The sequence below is a fragment of the Canis aureus genome, chromosome 34 (genome assembly GCF_053574225.1).
Source record: "Canis aureus isolate CA01 chromosome 34, VMU_Caureus_v.1.0, whole genome shotgun sequence".
NCBI lineage: Eukaryota > Metazoa > Chordata > Mammalia > Carnivora > Canidae > Canis > Canis aureus.
Genome location: NC_135644.1, coordinates 22,930,425 through 22,950,652, shown reverse-complemented (window position 1 = coordinate 22,950,652; position 20,228 = coordinate 22,930,425). Strand labels below are relative to the sequence as shown.

The 20,228-nt window shown below is 38.7% G+C and overlaps 1 protein-coding gene across 2 annotated transcripts in view; it reads right to left on the bottom strand.

Moving 5' to 3' along the window:
- The window catches only part of KCNH7 (potassium voltage-gated channel subfamily H member 7), a 480,585-nt gene that overhangs the window by 154,382 nt on the left and 305,975 nt on the right, over nt 1-20,228 (bottom strand). For both annotated transcript variants that reach the window (XM_077883017.1, XM_077883018.1), the window contains exon 3: nt 558-713. In XM_077883017.1, the coding sequence (XP_077739143.1) occupies nt 558-713 (156 nt within the window). The remainder of the gene's footprint in view (nt 1-557; nt 714-20,228) is intronic.

The following is a 20,228-nucleotide window of genomic DNA, read 5'->3' as shown; positions in this document are numbered from 1 at the left end:
CATAATAAAAGAAATGCAAACTAAAACTAATTGAGGTACTACTTCTCGCCTATCATAATCATAAATATCAAGAAGACTGACTCATTCTGTTAGCATGGCTTTGGAGAAAAGATCTAATACACTGCTGGTGGTGGCGTAAAATGGCTCAAACCATAAGGAGGGGAGCTTAGTAGTATCTAAAAAAGTTGCATATGCATTTACCCTTTGAGCCAGGAATCCCACTTATAGACCCTTACCTTGAAGATAATTTTCCAAAAATATACATACATGTACACAATTAATTCTGTCATTATTTGTAGTAGCCAAAATTTGGAAACAACCTAAATGTCCATCAGTAGGGGACTGGTTGAATTAACAATGGTATAATCAAGTCAAATGGTTTTAAAAGCAACTGATCAATTCAATGGTTAATAATTCTAAACCATAAGATTATTTTACTTTTAATGCAAACATATTTTGAAAACTGACTCAAATGAAGAATGTATTAAAATTACTAGTAACAGTAATATCAGTAGGAGAATATCAACAGCATTATGTACATGTTGCCTTTTACTTACGGTTTACAGTTTTGACTGGTAATATTGGGTTTACCCTCTCTGGGGAGGCAGCGTTTTCCTCATCTGTCACATATTCAAAATTAATGATGAACATCATAGCCACGCCCTCTTGGTTTTTCACTGGAATTATGTGAGTGTTACAAATGAAAGTGGACCCTAAGGAGATGAAAAATGAATGTTAGGTCAAAAATATGCCTTCATTTTGAAGTGTTAGTAATATTAAAATTCTAATAAACCCTTAGAATTTTCTATTCTAAATGATTATTGAATGATTCTAAATGATTATTGAAATTTAACAAAAATAATTTGACTTGCTTCATATTTCATTGCACATATATTTATAGAAAAATATACAGATTTTGTCATAAAGACCTTACAGGCAAATTCAGGTACTACATTATAGGAAAACAGAATATCAAATCTCATTTGTTTTCACACCCACCACTATAATAGTATACAGGGAAAAAAGCATATTCTTTAACTTTGTAGAAAAATGCTGCCTTTTCGTATATATTTTGATTAATTCAGAATCTATTCTATAAAGTATAGCTGTATAAACAGTGAAGATAATTCATCTGTGTCATCTTGATTTGAGTGTTAAGCAAATTATTTCCTTTTTCTCTTTTAATTTCCTGCATATAAAATAGTAAGTTATTGACTCTGTCTTATATATGTTCCAATAATTCTTTTCTTTTTTTCTGCGAAATTCACAATGTCCAAATAATAATGATTTTATTTGGTTTATAATCTGTTAGAAAACAAGAACAAAATTTTGTCTATATTATTGTGTTAATTTGATTCCTTCAACTAAAAATATTATATTCTTTTTAAAGCACAATTATCGGGCTAATAAGATACATTTTATTAGAATCTTCTGGAAATGAGATGAACACAGGGAAGACTCGGTTTACAATTAACTCCTGCCATCCATCCTCCAACAGAAAATCTAAGATCCAAGATTTAGAGAATACTGTCAAGATGTTGATTTCTTTTAAATCAATTGACTTCTGACCGACTTCTTGAACTCAGGTACTACAGAACTTGCTGAGAACTCTCAGGTACTTGCAGAACTAAGTATTTCCTGTAAGCAGCTTACTCACATCTTTACCTTCTGGAAATTTCTTTTTTTAGTCATGGTGATGGAAACCTCGGGTTAAGGATTTGTTTGGGTTGAAAAGTATTTTTAAAATGCAAAACTGCAGGAAGAGTTCTCAGTTATTCAGACTTTTGACTTTTTTTTAAACAACTAGTTGGAACCATCTTGAATCTTGATGGTTCAGTGCAGAGGCAGGAGCAGGTTTGGAGCAAGTTGGACCTGGGTTCAGAGGGAGATTTCAGAAAGTGAGAGAACAAGAGTCTGAGGACAGAGGCATTGGCAAATAACAGGAGAAAGTAGTTGGAGGTCCAACATCCCTGAAGACCAGCGGATACTAGTATTTCAAAATGGTGTCCTATGTTTGTGTAACTATTAAAAACAAAATAAATATGAGAAAATCCTTTCCTTTTTTTCTCATCCCTGCAACACGGCTCCTACTGCCAAAGCTGGGGACAAAGGCTACTGCTAATATTGCTATAGATTGAGATCACAGGTGGTAGAGCTTTTGAGGGTGGGCATCAAGATCTACTTATTATTTATGATACTGTTTCTATGGGTGAACATGTTCTAATTTCCAAGGAACTGATTTACAAAAACACTTTTAGAACACAGACTTTACAAAGTTGGGGATGCCGATGTGTTTGTTATGATTCAGATTTTTAAATGTCAATAGTCTCCCGGGTTTGAAATGTAGAAGGCTTTATTTATAATTAATATCATATTTTCTATAGATATGGCCATGATTGTACAGATGTTGAAAAATATGTCTTAAGAATGACATGCCGCACCTTCATAGTCTTCAGCTATATCTTCAATTCATTTAATAAAACAGTTAGCTAGAGCACTTGTCATAGTTTCCATGGTAACAAACGGGATGACTTTAGTAAACAGAAAATAAGCAATTTAAGACTGTTCCATTAGAACTAAAAATAGAATTGCTTCAGGCCAGGCATCACAATACAAACTGGCTAAACAGAATGACTGAGAAGATGCTAGAAATAGCCATTGTGTATTCTGCTAATGAACCAAAATACATATTGATATTACCACTTGAAATGACATTTCCTAGATCATTAGAATATCATTGTGAATTCACAGATTTGTTACTTAGCAGTTTCAAACCTTCCAACAATTGAAATGTATGCTGATTGTACCACAAAACATAAAGTACAGATTTTTAAGAAATCAATAAATAAAAGACGTGGGAATAGAGATCTAATAGGCTTGTAATAGAGCATAGTAATTTCGCTTCTGGTAACAGGGGCAAAATCACGTATTGCAATACTAATGCTTGTAAATTTACTGGCTAGCGCTAAAAATCATAAAATCATAGTGCTTTATAAAAAAGTTCAGTTATACGCATTGGCTCCATAGCATATTGAATATGTGTAATTAATCTGGGATTTACTGCCCACTAGCATTGTTTCCTGCATGTTTCTATTAAGCAATATATCTCTCCTAAAGTCAACTGAAAATTCACATTTACATTTTTTTTTCTCTTTTAGTTTTTGGATTTAATGTCTCCATCAATCTTGCATAGCATCCTGGAAAGCAGATATTGAAAGGAGATACATGGAATTTAGAAGAGGAGAATCAAATACATTTTATAGAGCAAAAGCATTTTAGCTTGCATCATTCTACCAACTCCAAGTTCTGTCAAGGTATTACTTTAGGAAAGTAACATCATTTTAAGAAGACATTACTGTGTGCTCCTAAATACTTTTCTTGAATGCGACATTGGGAGAAAGAGAAATGGAAATGTGATCCAGGAAACACTAATCTAAGCAAAGAAGAAAAAACCAGACGCACTCAATAATATGTAAATAAGGGAACTAAACCAACTAGAAATAAAAAATTCAGACCTTGTTAAAATGAATCAGTATTCAAATGGAATTAATAATGCTTGTTAAGAAGCTTATTTACAATAAGATTATCCAATAATTTTATAATTATACATGCAATTATACAAATATTAGTGAAACCCAGGTTCATTTCCATGTTTTGTCTCCTGAGTAAAAACATTCTCAAAACCAGGAAAAGCTGCTTAGGAAGAATAATGCTCATTATAATAAAATGTCTAAAATGTTCATTTTTAACTGTAGCCACAGAACAAGCAAACTATGGAAATCTGAATAATTTTATTTTATTAATAAATTGGTGGCATACTCCTAGCTTTTGCATTTTAAAATAAAAGACCAGGACTCCTCCCTTTGAGCTACTTTAAAGATATTTTATTCTACTGTTCATATTCACAAGCCATCCTTATGTCCCCTAAAATCAATAACTGTTTATTGAGCACCTAATATTGGGTCAAATAGTGTTCTGAGTTCTCAGATGGTGATGAGACAGACAGCAGTGAAAAGACAAATCAATGTTCTGCTCTTATGGAATTTATATAGACATAAATAAGTACATAGATATCTAATATCTCAAGTAAAACTAGGTACAATGGAGGAAGAGAGAGCAGAATAAGATGATAGAGTATTTTCTTGGAATGCGTTTCCTTGGAAGTGACATGTAAGCAAAGACATAAAGAAGTAATGTAGTTAGCTATGTGGCTCCATGAATAAAAAGCGCAGCTGGCAGAGAAAACTACAAGTACAAAAGTCTTCAGGTAAAAGCAGGGTTGTAAGCTCAAGAACAATGTGGAAGCCCATGTGGCTAGTGTAGTATGTTGGTTGTAAGGGGTAGTTGGTGTTGGGTGGAGTTGGAAAGTAGGTAAGGTTGAAGAAGCAGGGAACCACCATGTAGAAGGCCAACATATGGTTTTAGAACTTTCCTCTCAGGCAAGATAGTATTGGAAGGTTTTGTGCAGATACTCACATGACTTGACTTAAAACTACCCTCTGACTTATATTCGAAGAATAGCTTGGAAAGCCAGACAGAAGCAGGGAGGCCAGCAGGATAATATCACAACATTACTGGTGAGCAGTTAGAGTGGTTTGAACTAGAGTGGTGTTGCTGAAGCTGGTCAGAAGGGGACCATTTGAGACATTTTAATGGTAGAGATTATAGGATTTGCTGGTATAGTAGATAGCATGTGAGAGAATGAAAAGGGTCATAGACAAGTCCAATTTTGGAGGTTGAGAAACTGGAAGAATGGACATGCTCATTTATTAAAAAGGGGAAGATGGTGGGAGGAGGTGTTCTGGAGGTTGGGTAAATCCATAGGCTTTTGATATGTTAACTCTGTGGTTTTTTATTAGGTATCTAAGTGCAGATGTCTAGAAGGCAGTTGGATATAGGACACCGTAGTTCAGTTCAGGGATTGATTCAAGCCAGATATGTGACCTTGAAAGTCATTAGGGAATAGATTATATTTAAAGACAATATGAGGTCATCTAGGGAACAAATAGAGAAATTGTGTTTTCTAGCCAAACATTAAGGGACTACAGCATCAAAGAAGGGAAGGTGAAAAACCAGAGAACACTGGAGTAGTAGATCGTGAAGTGGGAAGAAAATCCATAGTATAGTGCGGAAAGAACTATTGCAAGAGGAGGGCATGATCAACTACACAAAACTTGCTGATAGGCTCAATGAGGGTGAAGAAAACATCAAGGCATGGGTAACTTGTTTTAGAGACATTTTGGTTGATTAGTGGCTACAAAACTTTGGAATGCCCATAAGAACAATTCAGAATAGAAACATACATGGAGTGCCTGGCTGGCTCGGTTGGTAGAGCAAGTCACTCTTGATCTCAGGGTTGTGAGTTCAAGCCCCACACTGGGTATAGAGATTACTTAAAAAATAAAATCTTAAAACAAAAGGAACAGAAGTGTACACAATTATAGGAAAGTCTTTTAAGGTGCCTTACTAAATAAAGAGGTGATCGGAAGCCTGGGCTGATAACTGGAGAAGATTTTGAAATGATCAGACCTTGGATTTTTTTAGGTTGAGAGGTACTACAGCATATTTATATAGAAATGGAATTAATTCATTTATTCATTTCAAATTTTTGTTACATAAAGTCCCACTATTGGTAAGGTCAGTAAAAGTCTAACATAGTAATTTACAAGACAGTAATGTTCTAATTTTTGTTTCCTTAGTTAGGGGCAACTCACTTCAGTGTTAATTAATTTCCATGTATATAGAATCTGTAGATAATAGTTTATAATCTATTCCTTGAGAGCATCACTTCTCTAATCAGACTGTCTGAATCTGAATCCTGGCTCCATCCTTTATCTGTTGAAAAAACCTTGGGTAATTTAGTGAATGTCACAGCAATTCAGTTCACTCTTCTATACATTAAGAATAATCCTTACTTCATAGAATTGTTCTGGGGACCAAATGAATTAATACCTGTGTACTATGATATTAGAATAGAATTCTCTCTTTTTCAATTTTCACTCATGGTATATGCTAATATAATAGCTATCAGGGAACTAAAGGGATAATGATCTCCTTCCACTTCACACATGCAGATTTATGAAGGAAATAGCTACAGAACCTTTATATCCAGGATTTAGAAGAGGAGACTGGGAGAGGAGAGGAGAGTGATGAGAGGACTGAGGAAGAGATCTCTTTGGAGAAGACTGGCCCATTGCTGTGAGCTTCCTTCCTTCCACCCTCATGAGCTACCACCTTCCAAAGCCAGGACTAATGAAGTGATTTTAAGGGTCTACTCCAAGATCTCTGAAATGTGTTCTCTGCAACTGCAAGACAGAGAGAATGGGTATTTGAAAGCTATGTGGATGAATGGTAGGTCACAATGGGGCTTCAACCTTGGGGGTGTGGAGGGCCAAGAAGGAACAAGCTCTCAGTTTCTGTGGCAGAGACAGAGGGCATCATTACTGGGACAGGCAGGTGCACCCAAGTATCAGCAAAAGACTCGTGGTCAAGTCTTTTGGACCAGGAGTGGGTACAGGGTCCTCCAGAGATGGGAGTAAGGGGACTGCAGATGAAGAGACAGATAGAAAACTATCAGATACTGGAGGCTGAAGAGAAAATAGGCAAGAAACTCCAGGGGAGGGATAGCACCAGCAGGGGAAGGAATGTGAAGGGAGGTAGGGTACTGGCAAGAGGTCTGAAGAGCCTACTCAAGAAAGACAGCGTCAGCTCTTTCTTAAGTAGGCAGGTCCAGAGAAGGCAAAGACACCAGCGAAGTAGGAACCGTCCAGGTCTGTAATCTTTCTGCCTTTTCATCTTCTACTTGGAGGGAAGCAAAGAGCAACCAGAGTGTGGGAAGAGGGAAATGGTGAGAGGTTGAAGCTGGCTTTCTTTTGCATTCTGACCTCACAGCCCAAGCTTCATACTGATCAGTAGAACTCCCAAACATGTAAAGCTCTTAGAATAGTACTTGGCAGGACACTTGGGTGGCTCAGGGGTTGAGCACCTACCTTTGGCTCAGGTTGTGATCCTGGGGTCTTGGGATCGAGTCCTGCATTGGGCTCCCCACAGGGAGCTTGCTTTTCTCTCTGTCTATGTCTCTGTCTCTCTCTGTGTCTCTTATGCAAAAATAAATAAAATCTTTAAAAAAATCCCAATAAACAGAATTATACCTGGCATGGAGCAAAACTCAGTAAAGCGAACAATTATTTTTGCCTCTTGTTAGAGGGTCTCCAGAGGGGCCAGTTAACTTTCAAGGCTCTGTAATTTCCTCCAACCTATTGCCATTCTTGAAACAGAAAGCTATACTATTTGTACTTTGGAACATCAAGTAGAGATTATTCTTCTCTGAGCTGATTGGTTTAGGGAATACCTGAACATTTGTAATTTCCTGCTTTCTCGTAGACTAGGGGACTCTTTGAACATAAAAAAATGCCATTAGAGACCTGCCTTAGAAGAAAAAAAACAAAAAAACAGCAGCCTCAGGACACAAAGGCTTCATCAAAAAGGCAGCATTATTCATCTTGCGTTGGAAAGCCTTTTAGAAAGCAAAGGGGACTGTTGCTCCTCCTAGGAGAGAGCTACCGAGTCACAAATGACTTAAGGTAGAATCAGGGAAGCAAAAAGAGGAAACAAGTGAAATTTGTATTTGTATTTTCTGAATCTAGTGTTTCCTCTTATTTCCTTCTTTCATTACTTCTTACATCTTCCTCTGCTCCCTGCAGGCCTCCAAGGTGAAATAATATGAACTTCCTCTTACCAAGGAGAAGCATCATGAAATATATTAATTTCTCATAGTACTGTTAATGACATAATGGATTACTATTCTCAGGAAATTTTTTTAATGGAGGTAGTGAAAAACAACTTAACTTAGGATGAACTCCAGTGTAGCCTCTATGTAAAAAATGTTTTGGTTGTAGAGAGAAGACCTTCCAGATATCCCTCAACTCATACTATCGAAGTAATTGCTTGCAGATATCAATATCACTGTTGAACAAGCTGTGATTTAAAGGACAGAAGACCATAATGGAGTCCTGCAACTGAACTAGAAGAAATTTCTATGATTGGAGAGTTTAGCTTATGTTCTATTGTTTAGTCATTTGGTTATTTTTTAACAGATGTTTTCCCACTCTTGGTAAGAAAAGAAAATGCACAGAGACTTCATTTATACTCATAATCCACTTCCAGAATTTATCCCAAGGTTTGCAGAATCACTGAGCAGTGAAAATATTCCATCTATAGCATATTTATAACCAGATTGTAAGCTCCCCAAAGACAGGATATTATCAGTCTATGCACACAAGCCTCATCAACACATAATCGGAACTCAGTATATATTTGCTGACTACTTTTATTTCTTCCTAACAGTAAGATATTCGTGAAAAGCTGCCTACAGGTGATGACCCTAGAGCCAGACCAGAGCACCAATGGTAACTGTGGTGCATAGAAGTCTATAGTCTTAAGAAGATGGATTTCAGTTGTAGAGAGAGACCTGGGTTCTAAGCTGGATGAGTAATTTAGTTTCTCACTGCCTTGGCTTTTTTCTCTGTAGCTTCAGAGCACTTGTACTTAGGATTTCAAGTTGGAGCACTAAATGAAAGGATACCTTTAGAGTACGGTGCCTAGCATACAATATACTCACAAATGGTAGCTTATGAGAATGTAATCTTTTAATATAATATGGTAGGTGTAGAAACCGAATATACCCAAAGTGCTACTCTTGTAAGAGGCCAGGGAATGTTGGGCCTGAGTTTTTTGGGCTGAGTAGGAGTAAACTTGGAGAAGAAGGAAGTTTCAGTGAGAAGAAACATATGCACAATCAAACCAATTTTACTTTTACAACAAATTTTTCAGAAACCACTGTGTGCCAGGCACTGTTCTAGGTGCTAAGGGGTCAGCAGGGAACAAAACTAAGCTTAGCCCTGCCAACATGTAGTTTATAACCAAGTGGAGTTGGGGGTGAGGCAGAAATAAATAAGTAAAATACATAATAGATTAAGTGGTGATAGTATTGTAGAACACCACAGACAGAATAATGAAAGGAGATAGTGCTGGGAGTAGGGGAAAGTCTGTAACTTTTAGTAGAGTGGAAAAGGCCTCCCTGAGAAGGTCACGTCTGAATAAGGAACTGAAGAAACTGAGGAGTGAATCATGAGGATATCTAGAAAAAGTGGTAACAACACATGTGAAGGTCCTGCCTGGTACGGGGCTGCATTATATCCTCTGAAATTCATATACTGAAGCCCTAACCACAATGTGACCATATTTGGAGGTACGACCTACAAGGAGGTAATTAAGGTTAAGTGAGGTCATAACGCTGGGACCCTAATCCAACAGAACTTTATTTTTTTATTTTTTTTTTAATTTTTTTTTTTATTTATTTATGATAGTCACAGAGAGAGAGAGAGAAGGCAGAGATGTAGGCAGAGGGAGAAGCAGGCTCCATGCACCGGGAGCCCGACGTGGGATTCGATCCCGGTTCTCCAGGATTGCGCCCTGGGCCAAAGGCAGGCGCCAAACCGCTGCGCCACCCAGGGATCCCCCAACAGAACTTTAGACCCTAATCCAACAGAATCTTATAGTGTCCTTATAAGAAAAGGAAGACACACCAAGAGCATGTGTACAGAGAGGGAAAGCCATGTGAGGACCCAGTGAGAAGATAGGCACGTAGAGGGTTTTCACCCGGGACCTTGGCCTTGGCCTTTGAACCTCCAGAACTGTGAGAAAATATATTTCTGTAATTCAAGCCACCCAGTCTGTAGTACTTTGTTACGGCAGCCTGAGCTGCCTAGGATAGGCCCCGAGGCTAAAGAGCTAAGGTCAGTGTGGCTAAAACAAATGAAGCTGAGTAGAAAGTGGTAAGAGATCCAGGGCCGAGAGGTAACAGAACAAGGGAGCCAGCAGAGTGGAAGAAGAACAAGCCCCTGGTGGCCATCCTAATGCCTTCCACTGACAAGGGGACAGCACTGAATGGACTGACAAGGGAAGTGATCGTCTCTGACTGCTGTAAAGAACTGGACTCACTTCGTTAAGCAACTTGGTCTTTGCAGACGAGTAGTATACTAGGACATACTGTGTGAAATGGGAAGCAATGGAGGAGGCCTTGAGGGGTAGGAGGTCATGTGTGAATATCTTCTATGTTCCCCGAATTCAGTCTTTTGACGTTGGGGAGGGGCTCTAGTGAATTGTTTTAACCATGAGAGTATCTTTGAAGGCAGTATTGTAGGACACAATGAGGACATGGGCTGTTTCAGGTATTAGTGATGCCTTTAGGAAGAGAGATAAAGAAGGAGGTGCTATTTATTTGAAGAGACAGCAGACACGGTTAGATAAACTACTTATTAACAAGAATAATGGAATAGCCCATGGTTTATTTGGCCTGTGGACTAGCTTACATTGGAGTGCTTATTGGGAGGCAAATACTCCAATACTTGCCCATTTCTCTTATTGTACCAGTCACATGGTCAAATCTAAGGGAAGCTAGTCAAAGCAAATTGGAAAAGGTCATGTGAGCTAAGAAAAACATTTTATACAGAAGCATCATTAACAAAACGACTGAGCTGGCAAAAATTAGGCAGTGCACCTAACAATACATTAGATCTAAAAAAAGAATTTTAACTCAATAATCACCAACATAGATAGATTTAGCATTACAATCACAGATGTGATTAAATCATAATAATTATGAACATATTTAGATAGTTGATGCAGTTGATAGAGTGACAGGGGACGAGAAATATCTTTTCAGAATTTTCAGGAGAGATTATATAGACACCTTTCATCTGAAAATTGAAGAACTAACCTAATTTATGCAAAGCTGCTTGTCACATTCACATTCTGGGTGGTAGTATTAGCACCGTCTGAGATGTCAACAGCAGGAATAATTTATTTTTAATTATTTTTCACTTAAAACAATTTTAAACTTTCAGAAAATGCTGAAGCAGTGCCATTGGTAGCACTGAGTAGCCTCTGGAATTGGACTGACCTAGCTCTGCTGTTTGTTATTCACTGAGTGGCCTTGGGCAAGTTACTTAATCTCCCCAAGACTCAGCTTCCTCATCCATAAAATGAGGAAAAGAAGGGAAAGTGCCTCACCTCACAGTGTTGTTGGGAAAGTGGAATTAGAGAGTATTTGTAAAATAGGTAGCATGGAACCTGGTGTATAAAAGTTGAGCAATAAATGAAAGTTATTATTATTAACTGGGGTAGGAAAAATAAATTTCTCAACTTGAAATAGTTAAACTTCCCTCAAAGTTTTGATGGTAAAATTAAGTCATTTGACTCTTTTTTTTTAAGATTTTTAAAATTTATTTATGAGAGACACAGAGAGAGAGGCCCAGGCCTAGACAGAGGGAGACGGAGAAGCAGGCTTCTCAGCAGGGACCCTGATGCGGGACTCAATCCCAGGACCCCGGGATCACAACCCGAGCCAAAGGCAGATGCTCAACCACTGAGCCACCTAGATGCCCCAAGTCATTCAACTCGTTATGGAAAATGAACTATTGGGACTTCATCAAGATAAGAAGCTTTTGCACAGCAAAGGATACAGTCAACAAAACTCAAAGACAACCTACAGAATGGGAGAAGATATTTGCAAATGACATATCAGATAAAGGGCTAGTTTCCAAGATCTATAAAGAACTTATTAAACTCAACACCAAAGAAACAAACAATCCAATCATGAAATGGGCAAAAGACATGAACAGAAATCTCACAGAGGAAGACATAGACATGGCCAACATGCATATGAGAAAATGCTCTGCATCACTTGCCATCAGGGAAATACAAATGAAAACTACAATGAGATACCACCTCACACCAGTGAGAATGGGGAAAATTAACAAGGCAGGAAACAACAAATGTTGGAGAGGATGCGGAGAAAAGGGAACCCTCTTACACTGTTGGTGGGAATGTGACCTGGTGCAGCCACTCTGGAAAACTGTGTGGAGGTTCCTCAAACAGTTAAAAATAGACCTGCCCTACGACCCAGCAATTGCACTGTTGGGGATTTACCCCAAAGATACAAATGCAATGAAACGCCGGGACACCTGCACCCCGATGTTTCTAGCAGCAATGGCCACGATAGCCAAACTGTGGAAGGAGCCTCGGTGTCCAACGAAAGATGAATGGATAAAGAAGATGTGGTTTATGTATACAATGGAATATTACTCAGCTATTAGAAATGACAAATACCCACCATTTGCTTCAACGTGGATGGAACTGGAGGGTATTATGCTGAGTGAAGTAAGTCAGTCGGAGAAGGACAAACATTATATGTTCTCATTCATTTGGGGAATATAAATAATAGTGAAAGGGAAAATAAGGGAAGGGAGAAGAAATGTGTGGGAAATATCAGAAAGGGAGACAGAACGTAAAGACTGCTAACTCTGGGAAACGAACTAGGGGTGGTGGAAGGGGAGAAGGGCGGGGGGTGGGAGTGAATGGGTGACGGGCACTGGGTGTTATTCTGTATGTTAGTAAATTGAACACCAATAAAAAATAATAATAATAATAATAATAATAATAATAAAAAAAACTCGTTATGGAGCTTTTGTGATGAATTCATTAGCTTGATCCCCCTTGTCTTCAGATGAGAAAATGCATCAAATGGCCATTGGGATGAGGCAGGGGCTTAGTAGAGAAAGACTCTTTAATTCTCTAAGATCTTAAAATATGTCTTCCTAACTTTGGAGTGACTAGGCCCTTGGTTTATTTCCTATATTTCTCCTGTCCCTATACACTGTCTTATTGCCTGAAAAAGAAAACTATAGACCAGGTAACTTTAATTGACAAAAGCAGAGCTCAGCCTCTTTGGGCAGGTCTCACAGTCAGTGGAATTTGGTATATCGCAGAAACATGTGAAACAGTCTTTAATTCTGGGTTTGCTCTAGGGGTACCATAATTAGTATTTGAAAGCACATGTTAGGAAGAAGGGTAATAATAACAGCTAACATTTATTGGATGCCTGCCACTGTTCTAATGGCTTTATATGCATTAATATCACTTGCATTTTCACAAATGATGATGGCACCATTATCATCCCTATTATGTAGATGAAAAGTAAGCCATGCACTGTTCTCTTTTTTCCTTGATCTTGAGGCACTCCTTCCCCCTCACCAAGGTGGGGGAGGAATACTTGGGTTCCAATTCCTTCATTAGACCCTGAATTCCATGATTTTTAAATCGGGTATGTTCTAAGAGATGTTTATTTTTTATAAGTAATGGCCCCAAGTCTTGCACATTTCTGCAGCCTTCCTTTCTCTTGCTACCTGACAGGCAGGAAGTGACCATGGGCTTGCTGGGACTGCCTCAGCCCTACATTTCATTTACTCCATTCAGTCCTATACTGCCTTGTGCCCTTCCACCCCCTCTCCTGTTTATCAACTCTGGGTTTTTTACGAATAAAGATGTTCAACTCTGCTCCCTCAGTCTCTCTATATTATCTTTTCTACTGCCATTAACAACTACATAATTAAATCATGGCTACTATTTTCTGAATGTTTTCTATGTGCCACATGTTTCTAATGAGAAAGCTTTATCTTAGAGAAGTTTCTGAAGTAGGTAGTAGAATTAGGTTGGACCTCTGAACTTTCCAGCTTTTACTCTTTCTCCTATGTCAGTATTTCCCCAACAGTGAGATGTTAATAGGTGCTATTGGAAAGTTTTAGGGAAATTTGCAATAATATGTAGCTCCTTGCAAGGCCATTGAAAAATACTGAATTGGGGCGCCTGGGTAGCTCAGTCGGTTAAGCATCTGCCTTCAGCTCGGGTCATGATCCCAGGGTCCTGGGATGGATCCCCAGGTAGGACTCCCTACTCAGTGGAGATCTTGCTTCTCCCTCTTCCTCTGCCTGCTGCTCTGCTTACTTGTGCTCTCTTTCTCTGTCAAATAAATAAAATCTTAAAAATAAAAATCAACACTGAATTGTGTCACACTTCCTCTCTGTTTCAAAGACACCCTTCTGAGAAGGAAGAAAGTATACACCATAGGATAGGTTGCCTAGATATATATAGGAGAGGAAGAAAATACAGAAAACACAGGACTGAGGCAGGAAGGGAAAGAGAATTGCAAAGGCCAGTGTCACTTACTTAATATATTTTGCTTGGTATTGGTCCAAATCTGAGCTTTCAGAAGCCCAGGTAAAATAGCATTTTCATATTTGATCACATATCTTGCGGTGATGGTTTCTCCATAAGCCAATTATAAGTTGAGAGGTTATGACTAAACAAAATATGAGAGAGTGCTTCACATCCTAAGTCCTATTATTTTTTTTTTAAAGATGTTATTCAGGGCAGCCCTGGTGGTGCAGCGGTTTAGCACCGCCTGCAGCCCAGGGTGTGATCCTGGGGTCCCGGGATCGAGTCCCGCGTCAGGCTCCCTGCATGGAGCCTGCTTCTCCCTCTGCCTGTCTCTCTCTCTCTCTCTCTCTCTCTCTCTGTGTCTCTCATGAATAAATAAATAAAATCTTAAAAAAAATAAAGATCTTATTCATTTATTTGAGAGAGAAAGAGACAGAGACAGAGAGAGACAGAGCGAGCACAGGTGCACAATTTGGAGGGAGGGGCGGAGGGAGAGGGAGAAGCAGACTCTCCACTGGGCAGGGAGCCTGATGCTGATCTCAAACCAGCTGAGCCACCCAGTCACCCCTCTAGGTCCTACTATTTAATAGAGATCAAGTTGTAGAACATAAAAGCCCTAGTTCAATATTTCACTAGTATTCTGCACCAGAAATTGCATGAGATAACTGGTATCTGCAAGGAAATATTTTCACTGTGTTTCCTAAGGAGTCATTCCTCTTGGGACACTTGGGTGGCTCAGCGGTTGAGGGTCTGCCTTCGGCACAGGTCGCGATCCCAGGATGTGGGATCAAGTCCCACATCGGGCTCCCTGAATGGAGCCTGCTTCGCCCTCTGCCTGTGTCTCTGTCTCTCTCTCTCTCTGTGTATCTCATGAATAAATAAAATCTTTTTAAAAAAAAATGAGTCATTCCTCTTCATTTTCAAAATATGGGGATATCTAACTTATAATTATTTGTTTACTGTCACTCCTTCCTATTGATACATTTTCTGTTAACATTTATGCTCAGGAGTTAGGTTCTTTTCATACTTATTAAACTTGATTATTGAAAAAGAACAGGTTCAGCCATTTTTCTACTTTCTTGATAAATCACTAATAAATTATTTTGAGGGTTGAACTTAGAAAGAAAAACTCCTGCACCTTGTCTGGCTAGCAAATCAGATTGTCTCTGAAGATATATTATTATGATGATCCACTTCCCAGTGTTGGTTCTTGTTTAATTTTGGAGCTGTTTAGATTGAATTAGTGAATTGGAACTAATAAGTGTTAGAACAAGCTGAAGCTGATTTACAGCGCTGTATTCAATGTCCAGGCAAGACAACCTTATATTTGTAATGAGGAATTCTGGGGCACATTTGTGGCAATTTTAATACTTTGTGGTTTTTACACTCAAGTAAATATTTGGTTATTTGGTTCAAATTTTTTCATAAGACATTTTTATGTTACGAAGCTGCAAATGTACCCATAGCAAGCCCATTCTACTAAACTGCTATTCTTTAAGTTAAGACTTAAGAGACTGGATGGACTCAGAATATGAGCAAATTTGCACATCACCAGAATATGTACACGCTAGTGTCAAGGTCAAACATAATTAGAATCCTGAGGCCAACACCACTGTGTGGATGCCATTGCTAACAAAGGCGGTACATATCACATATATGGTATGCTCTCTTCATAGTGTACTTGTGATTGTTAAAAAGAATTGTACATTTTTTGCTTACACTAAGTTTGCAAATTTGGAGAATGTACACAAGTTATAAATAATGTGAGTTCATTTCATATCTTAGAATGAATAAAAATATACTTTGATTAATAAAATTTCAAAAGAATGTGTTAGGTACCCACCATGTGCAAGGTACTGCATCAGAAATTGTAGAAGTGACAAACACAAGTAAAAAAATATTTTTTCATCCAAAACATAATCCACTCATGAGCTATACCTGAGAAGAGGACAAGTCATTCAAAAAAAAAAAAAAAAAAGAAAGAAAGAAGAAAGAAAGAAAGAAAGAAAGGCATCAGTTCAACTGAGTCTTAAATGATTGTGATGGGTAGAAATCTGGATTGGAGGGAAAAGTGTGAGAAATGAAGAAACATGATGAATCCGGGGCAAAGTGAGTGGTGCGTGGCCCCCTCTAGGGCAACCAATTCAATTACCTCATGCCTAGTAATTCTAACTTGAAGAACAGCAACAAGCAACAATTGCTATTGACCAATTATTATGTTGAGTCCTGTACATGCTGTGATTTATTTAATCCTCATGAGAACTCTGATGAAGTACTAGAGTAACTATCCCTGTTCCATAGAAGCCTTTGAGTCATGGAAAGAAGTAACTTCCTCCAAGTCACCCAGCCAGTGTGTTGGAGAGTCAGGATAACGATCTAGATGGTGCAAGCACATGGCACCATCTTCATACAACATGATGAGGCTTTTTTCCCTACTTATTTATAGGTGCTATGCAGAACTCAGTCAGGGAGCTTTATATTCTTTCAGGGTTTGACTTGAGCATGCAGCTTCAGGGTGCTCATAAATACCCTCTACTTCATTCCACAGAAAAAAAGAAACATTTTAAAACACCAAACAGAAAAAAAAATAAAAAATAAAATAAAATAAAATAAAACCCCAAACAGGGACACCTGGGTGGCTCAGTGGCTGAGCGTCTGCCTTTGGCTTAGGTTGTGACCTTGGGGCCCTGGAATTGAGTCCAGCACTGGACTTCCCATAGGGAGCCTGCTTCTCCCTCTGCCTATGTCTCTGCCTTTCTCTATGTCTCTCATGAATAAATAAATAAATAAATCATTAAAAAAAAAGAAACAAAACAAACAATAAACAAAACAAAAAAACACCAAACAAGTCATGCAAAGTGGTTCAGGCCTCTTCTGAGAATCCTTTACAGTGAGTACAGGCCTTAATGGGGTTAAAAGTAGGCTCCATAGGCCTGCCTGGGACCAAAGCGGTAGAAGCAGAAAAAGGTGAAATTTTAGTTATTTCTCCGAGTAACTTAGTCCTCTCCTCTTCTCATAAAATTTTCTATCTTGTTTGACCATTGTAACTTGGGATTTTCATTTTTATTTTTTTTTAAATGCCTAGACTATTTTTACAGAATAGCAGACGGAGTAGAAAGGATGTCCTGGAAACTAGTGACAACACGGGTTTTTGTTCCCATTGGCAGTGTTAGGAGGGAACACCCTCTCCCAGGCTTTGACACCAGCTTGGGGGCAAGTGACTACTACAGATGTTCCCTGCTCCCTACGGGTGCCAGAAGCGTGGGCCTGCAGCAGACGCCTGATGGCACGGATTGCTTTGCAATGGCTCATATTGCCCTGGATATATATTTCCAAATGCAGTTGCACAGCATGAGAGAGGTTTTACTTCAAATTCACAATGACTACTTTTAGTATTGCTTTTATGTTTTACCCATATCAGGCTTCATGACCTAGTCTGTGTTTTCAAGGTAGCAAAGTAGCAATCACTATGGTCCATCTGTACACTGAGTCTAAGAGACAAATGTGGCTGGGGATGATCTGACTTGTGCACATAGCAACTTAGATTTATCTGAGGGGGAGGATGTACTTTCTGTGTCCATGAGAGCCTGTATCCTTGAGAGCAGATAAGCATAAAGCCTCTGCATCAGGTCTTCACAAGTTAATTCCTAGATGTGCCACTTCTCAGCTTTTGATCTTAGAATAAGTTACTCAACAGCTCTGAGAGTCGGTTTCCTCATCTGAAAAATGGGGATAATGTTACCCACTTCATGGAGTTATTGCGAGGATTAAGTGATCCAATATCTGCAAAAAGCTTAAGATATTGCCTTATACACTGAAAAAAAAATTGTTAACTATTATTACCACAAAAGAATTAACAAAGAGGGCAGCCCCAGTGGCTCAGTGGTTTAGCGCCACCTTCAGCTCAGGGCATGATCCTGGGGACCCCGGGATCGAGTCCCATGTTGGGCTCCCTGCATGGAGCCTGCTTCTCCCTCTGCCTGTGTCTCTGCCTCTCTCTCTCACTCTGTGTGTGTGTGTCTCTTATGAATAAATAAAATCTATAAAAAATATAAAAAAAAAGAATTAACATATTTTTTTAAAGATTTTATGTATTTATTCATGAGAGACACAGAGACACAGGCAGAAGGAGAAGCAGTCCACACGCAGGGAGCCCAATGTGGGACTCGATCCTGGGTCTCCAGGATCACACCCTGGCTGAAGGCGGCGATAAACCGCTGAGCCACCCGGGCTGCCCCCAAAGAATAATTTTGAATTCAATAACTAACAACTCATTAGCTGAAAGACAGAGCCAAAAATTTTCTTCAGGTTGAGAGGAAAGGACAAAATGTGCTTTTTCCTGTGAGCATCTACCTGCAATACCCCATATTTCTGGTTCTCTTGGCTTCTAACTGTTCATTCCCCTTCTCAGACTTTGCCTCTGGTTCTAAACTTCTCCGAGGTTTATCTCTTAGGAGAATTTACCAGTCCATATATTTATCTAAGGGTCTTGCCTAAATATTTGTTTGATAGAAATACAGGGGGTTTAATTTTCACATAAGAGAATAGATCTCCGCTCTGGTGCCTGAAAACTTTTGGGAGATAAGGCCCATGCTCATTTGGTCTTATCCATGACTAGAAATATGTTGGACTTAAAAGCCAGGGTTAATTCCATCAGCTGAAGGTTAAGCCTTTAGCTTCTCTAAACAGAAAACTCCATCTAACTGCCAGTGACTTTTTGCCTGATGACTTTGAAGCTGATTAGTAACTCTCTATCAACACGTTACTTCTCTTAATGTATGTCCGTTTGATAGGTACTCTCTGGAGATAAAGTCCTATATTAGAGAAGATTCTCTAAAGAAGGAGATTTCAGTTACTATGGTGAACCAATGGGATAGACATTTTGATGACAGTGGAAACCTATCACCCTTAAATGATAAAGAACTGAAAAAAAAATAAATTGAACACACTGGTGAGATTTCAATAGACATTATAAAACCACTGGCAAGGCTGATTTATCATGTATTATATTTGAGAAGAAAAATGTTAAATTTTAAAATGAAAAGAATTTACTAGATTCTTTTCTTGTACTGTCATAGTAAATTGCTAGGAACGAGGAGAGCAGGCAATATTATATACCATTAATGCTAACAAAAAGAAGGGAGAAGCCAACATTTGGTCATCTACTAACATAACTAGAAAAAAACATAGTAGGAAGACTCTGTACCCAAATTTCGATTCACAAGAAGAAATTGATGATTTCATCGGTAGTTTTTAAAATCCTGCTCCTTCTAAGAACTGCACCTAAGAAGCAATCAGTATTTCAAAGTGTCTACTGTGGATTTTATGGAAAATCTCCCAGAGAGGCGATATCAAGTTGCATTTTAGTGGAGAATGCATAAATATTTCTAAATCCATCTCAGAAGCCAAGGTGTAGAATGTTTGTCAAAATATATAGACAAAAAAAAATATATATATATATATATAGACAGTGAATGGTAGTTCAGAGCCGAGCTAGAGGGAAAATAATTGAACGATGGCATATGCTACTCCTAAGCCATGTCCTCTTCAGGAAGGCATTGAGATGGGAGTGTCAGTGTTGATATTTCTGTTGAATTTATTCAGTTTGCTCTTCCAGGCTGATTCTCTATCCTTCTCCTGTTCAGAATGGTGAGAAGATGGCACCAGGATGGCCTCATCCTCTGGCTTCCAGGTGGGTTTTAGCCAGTGGGGATTTCCAGCAAGCGATTGGAGGGAAGGAAGAGAGAGATGGAATATTTTCCCCCAGACTCCAGCTCTACTAGGTTGCAGTTTGGGATGCATCCCTCACTAAATTCATAGTCCCTGTCATCCCTCAGCATATAGATCTGTCTCAGGATCTGTCTATAATTATCATTCCCTCTGCTTGCCCCTTCTAATGACCCTCCATGGAAACTAAGCCTGGGACACTGCACTGTTTCTTCTTGCATCTCATAAGCCCTACCCTCATTTTTGTGGCTCTTTTATGAACTCTCCTCAAATTACCCGACTTGAGTGTTCCAAAAATATTTGGATACTGATTCATATAGGATAAAAATATTACTAGACAAGGGAAGTAAGTGAAAGCAGACATTCCATACTTAAGCAATAAAGATGTAGCAAAATATGGAGATAATGTGAAGCAGTTGGATGTGTTAGACAAAAAGACCCTA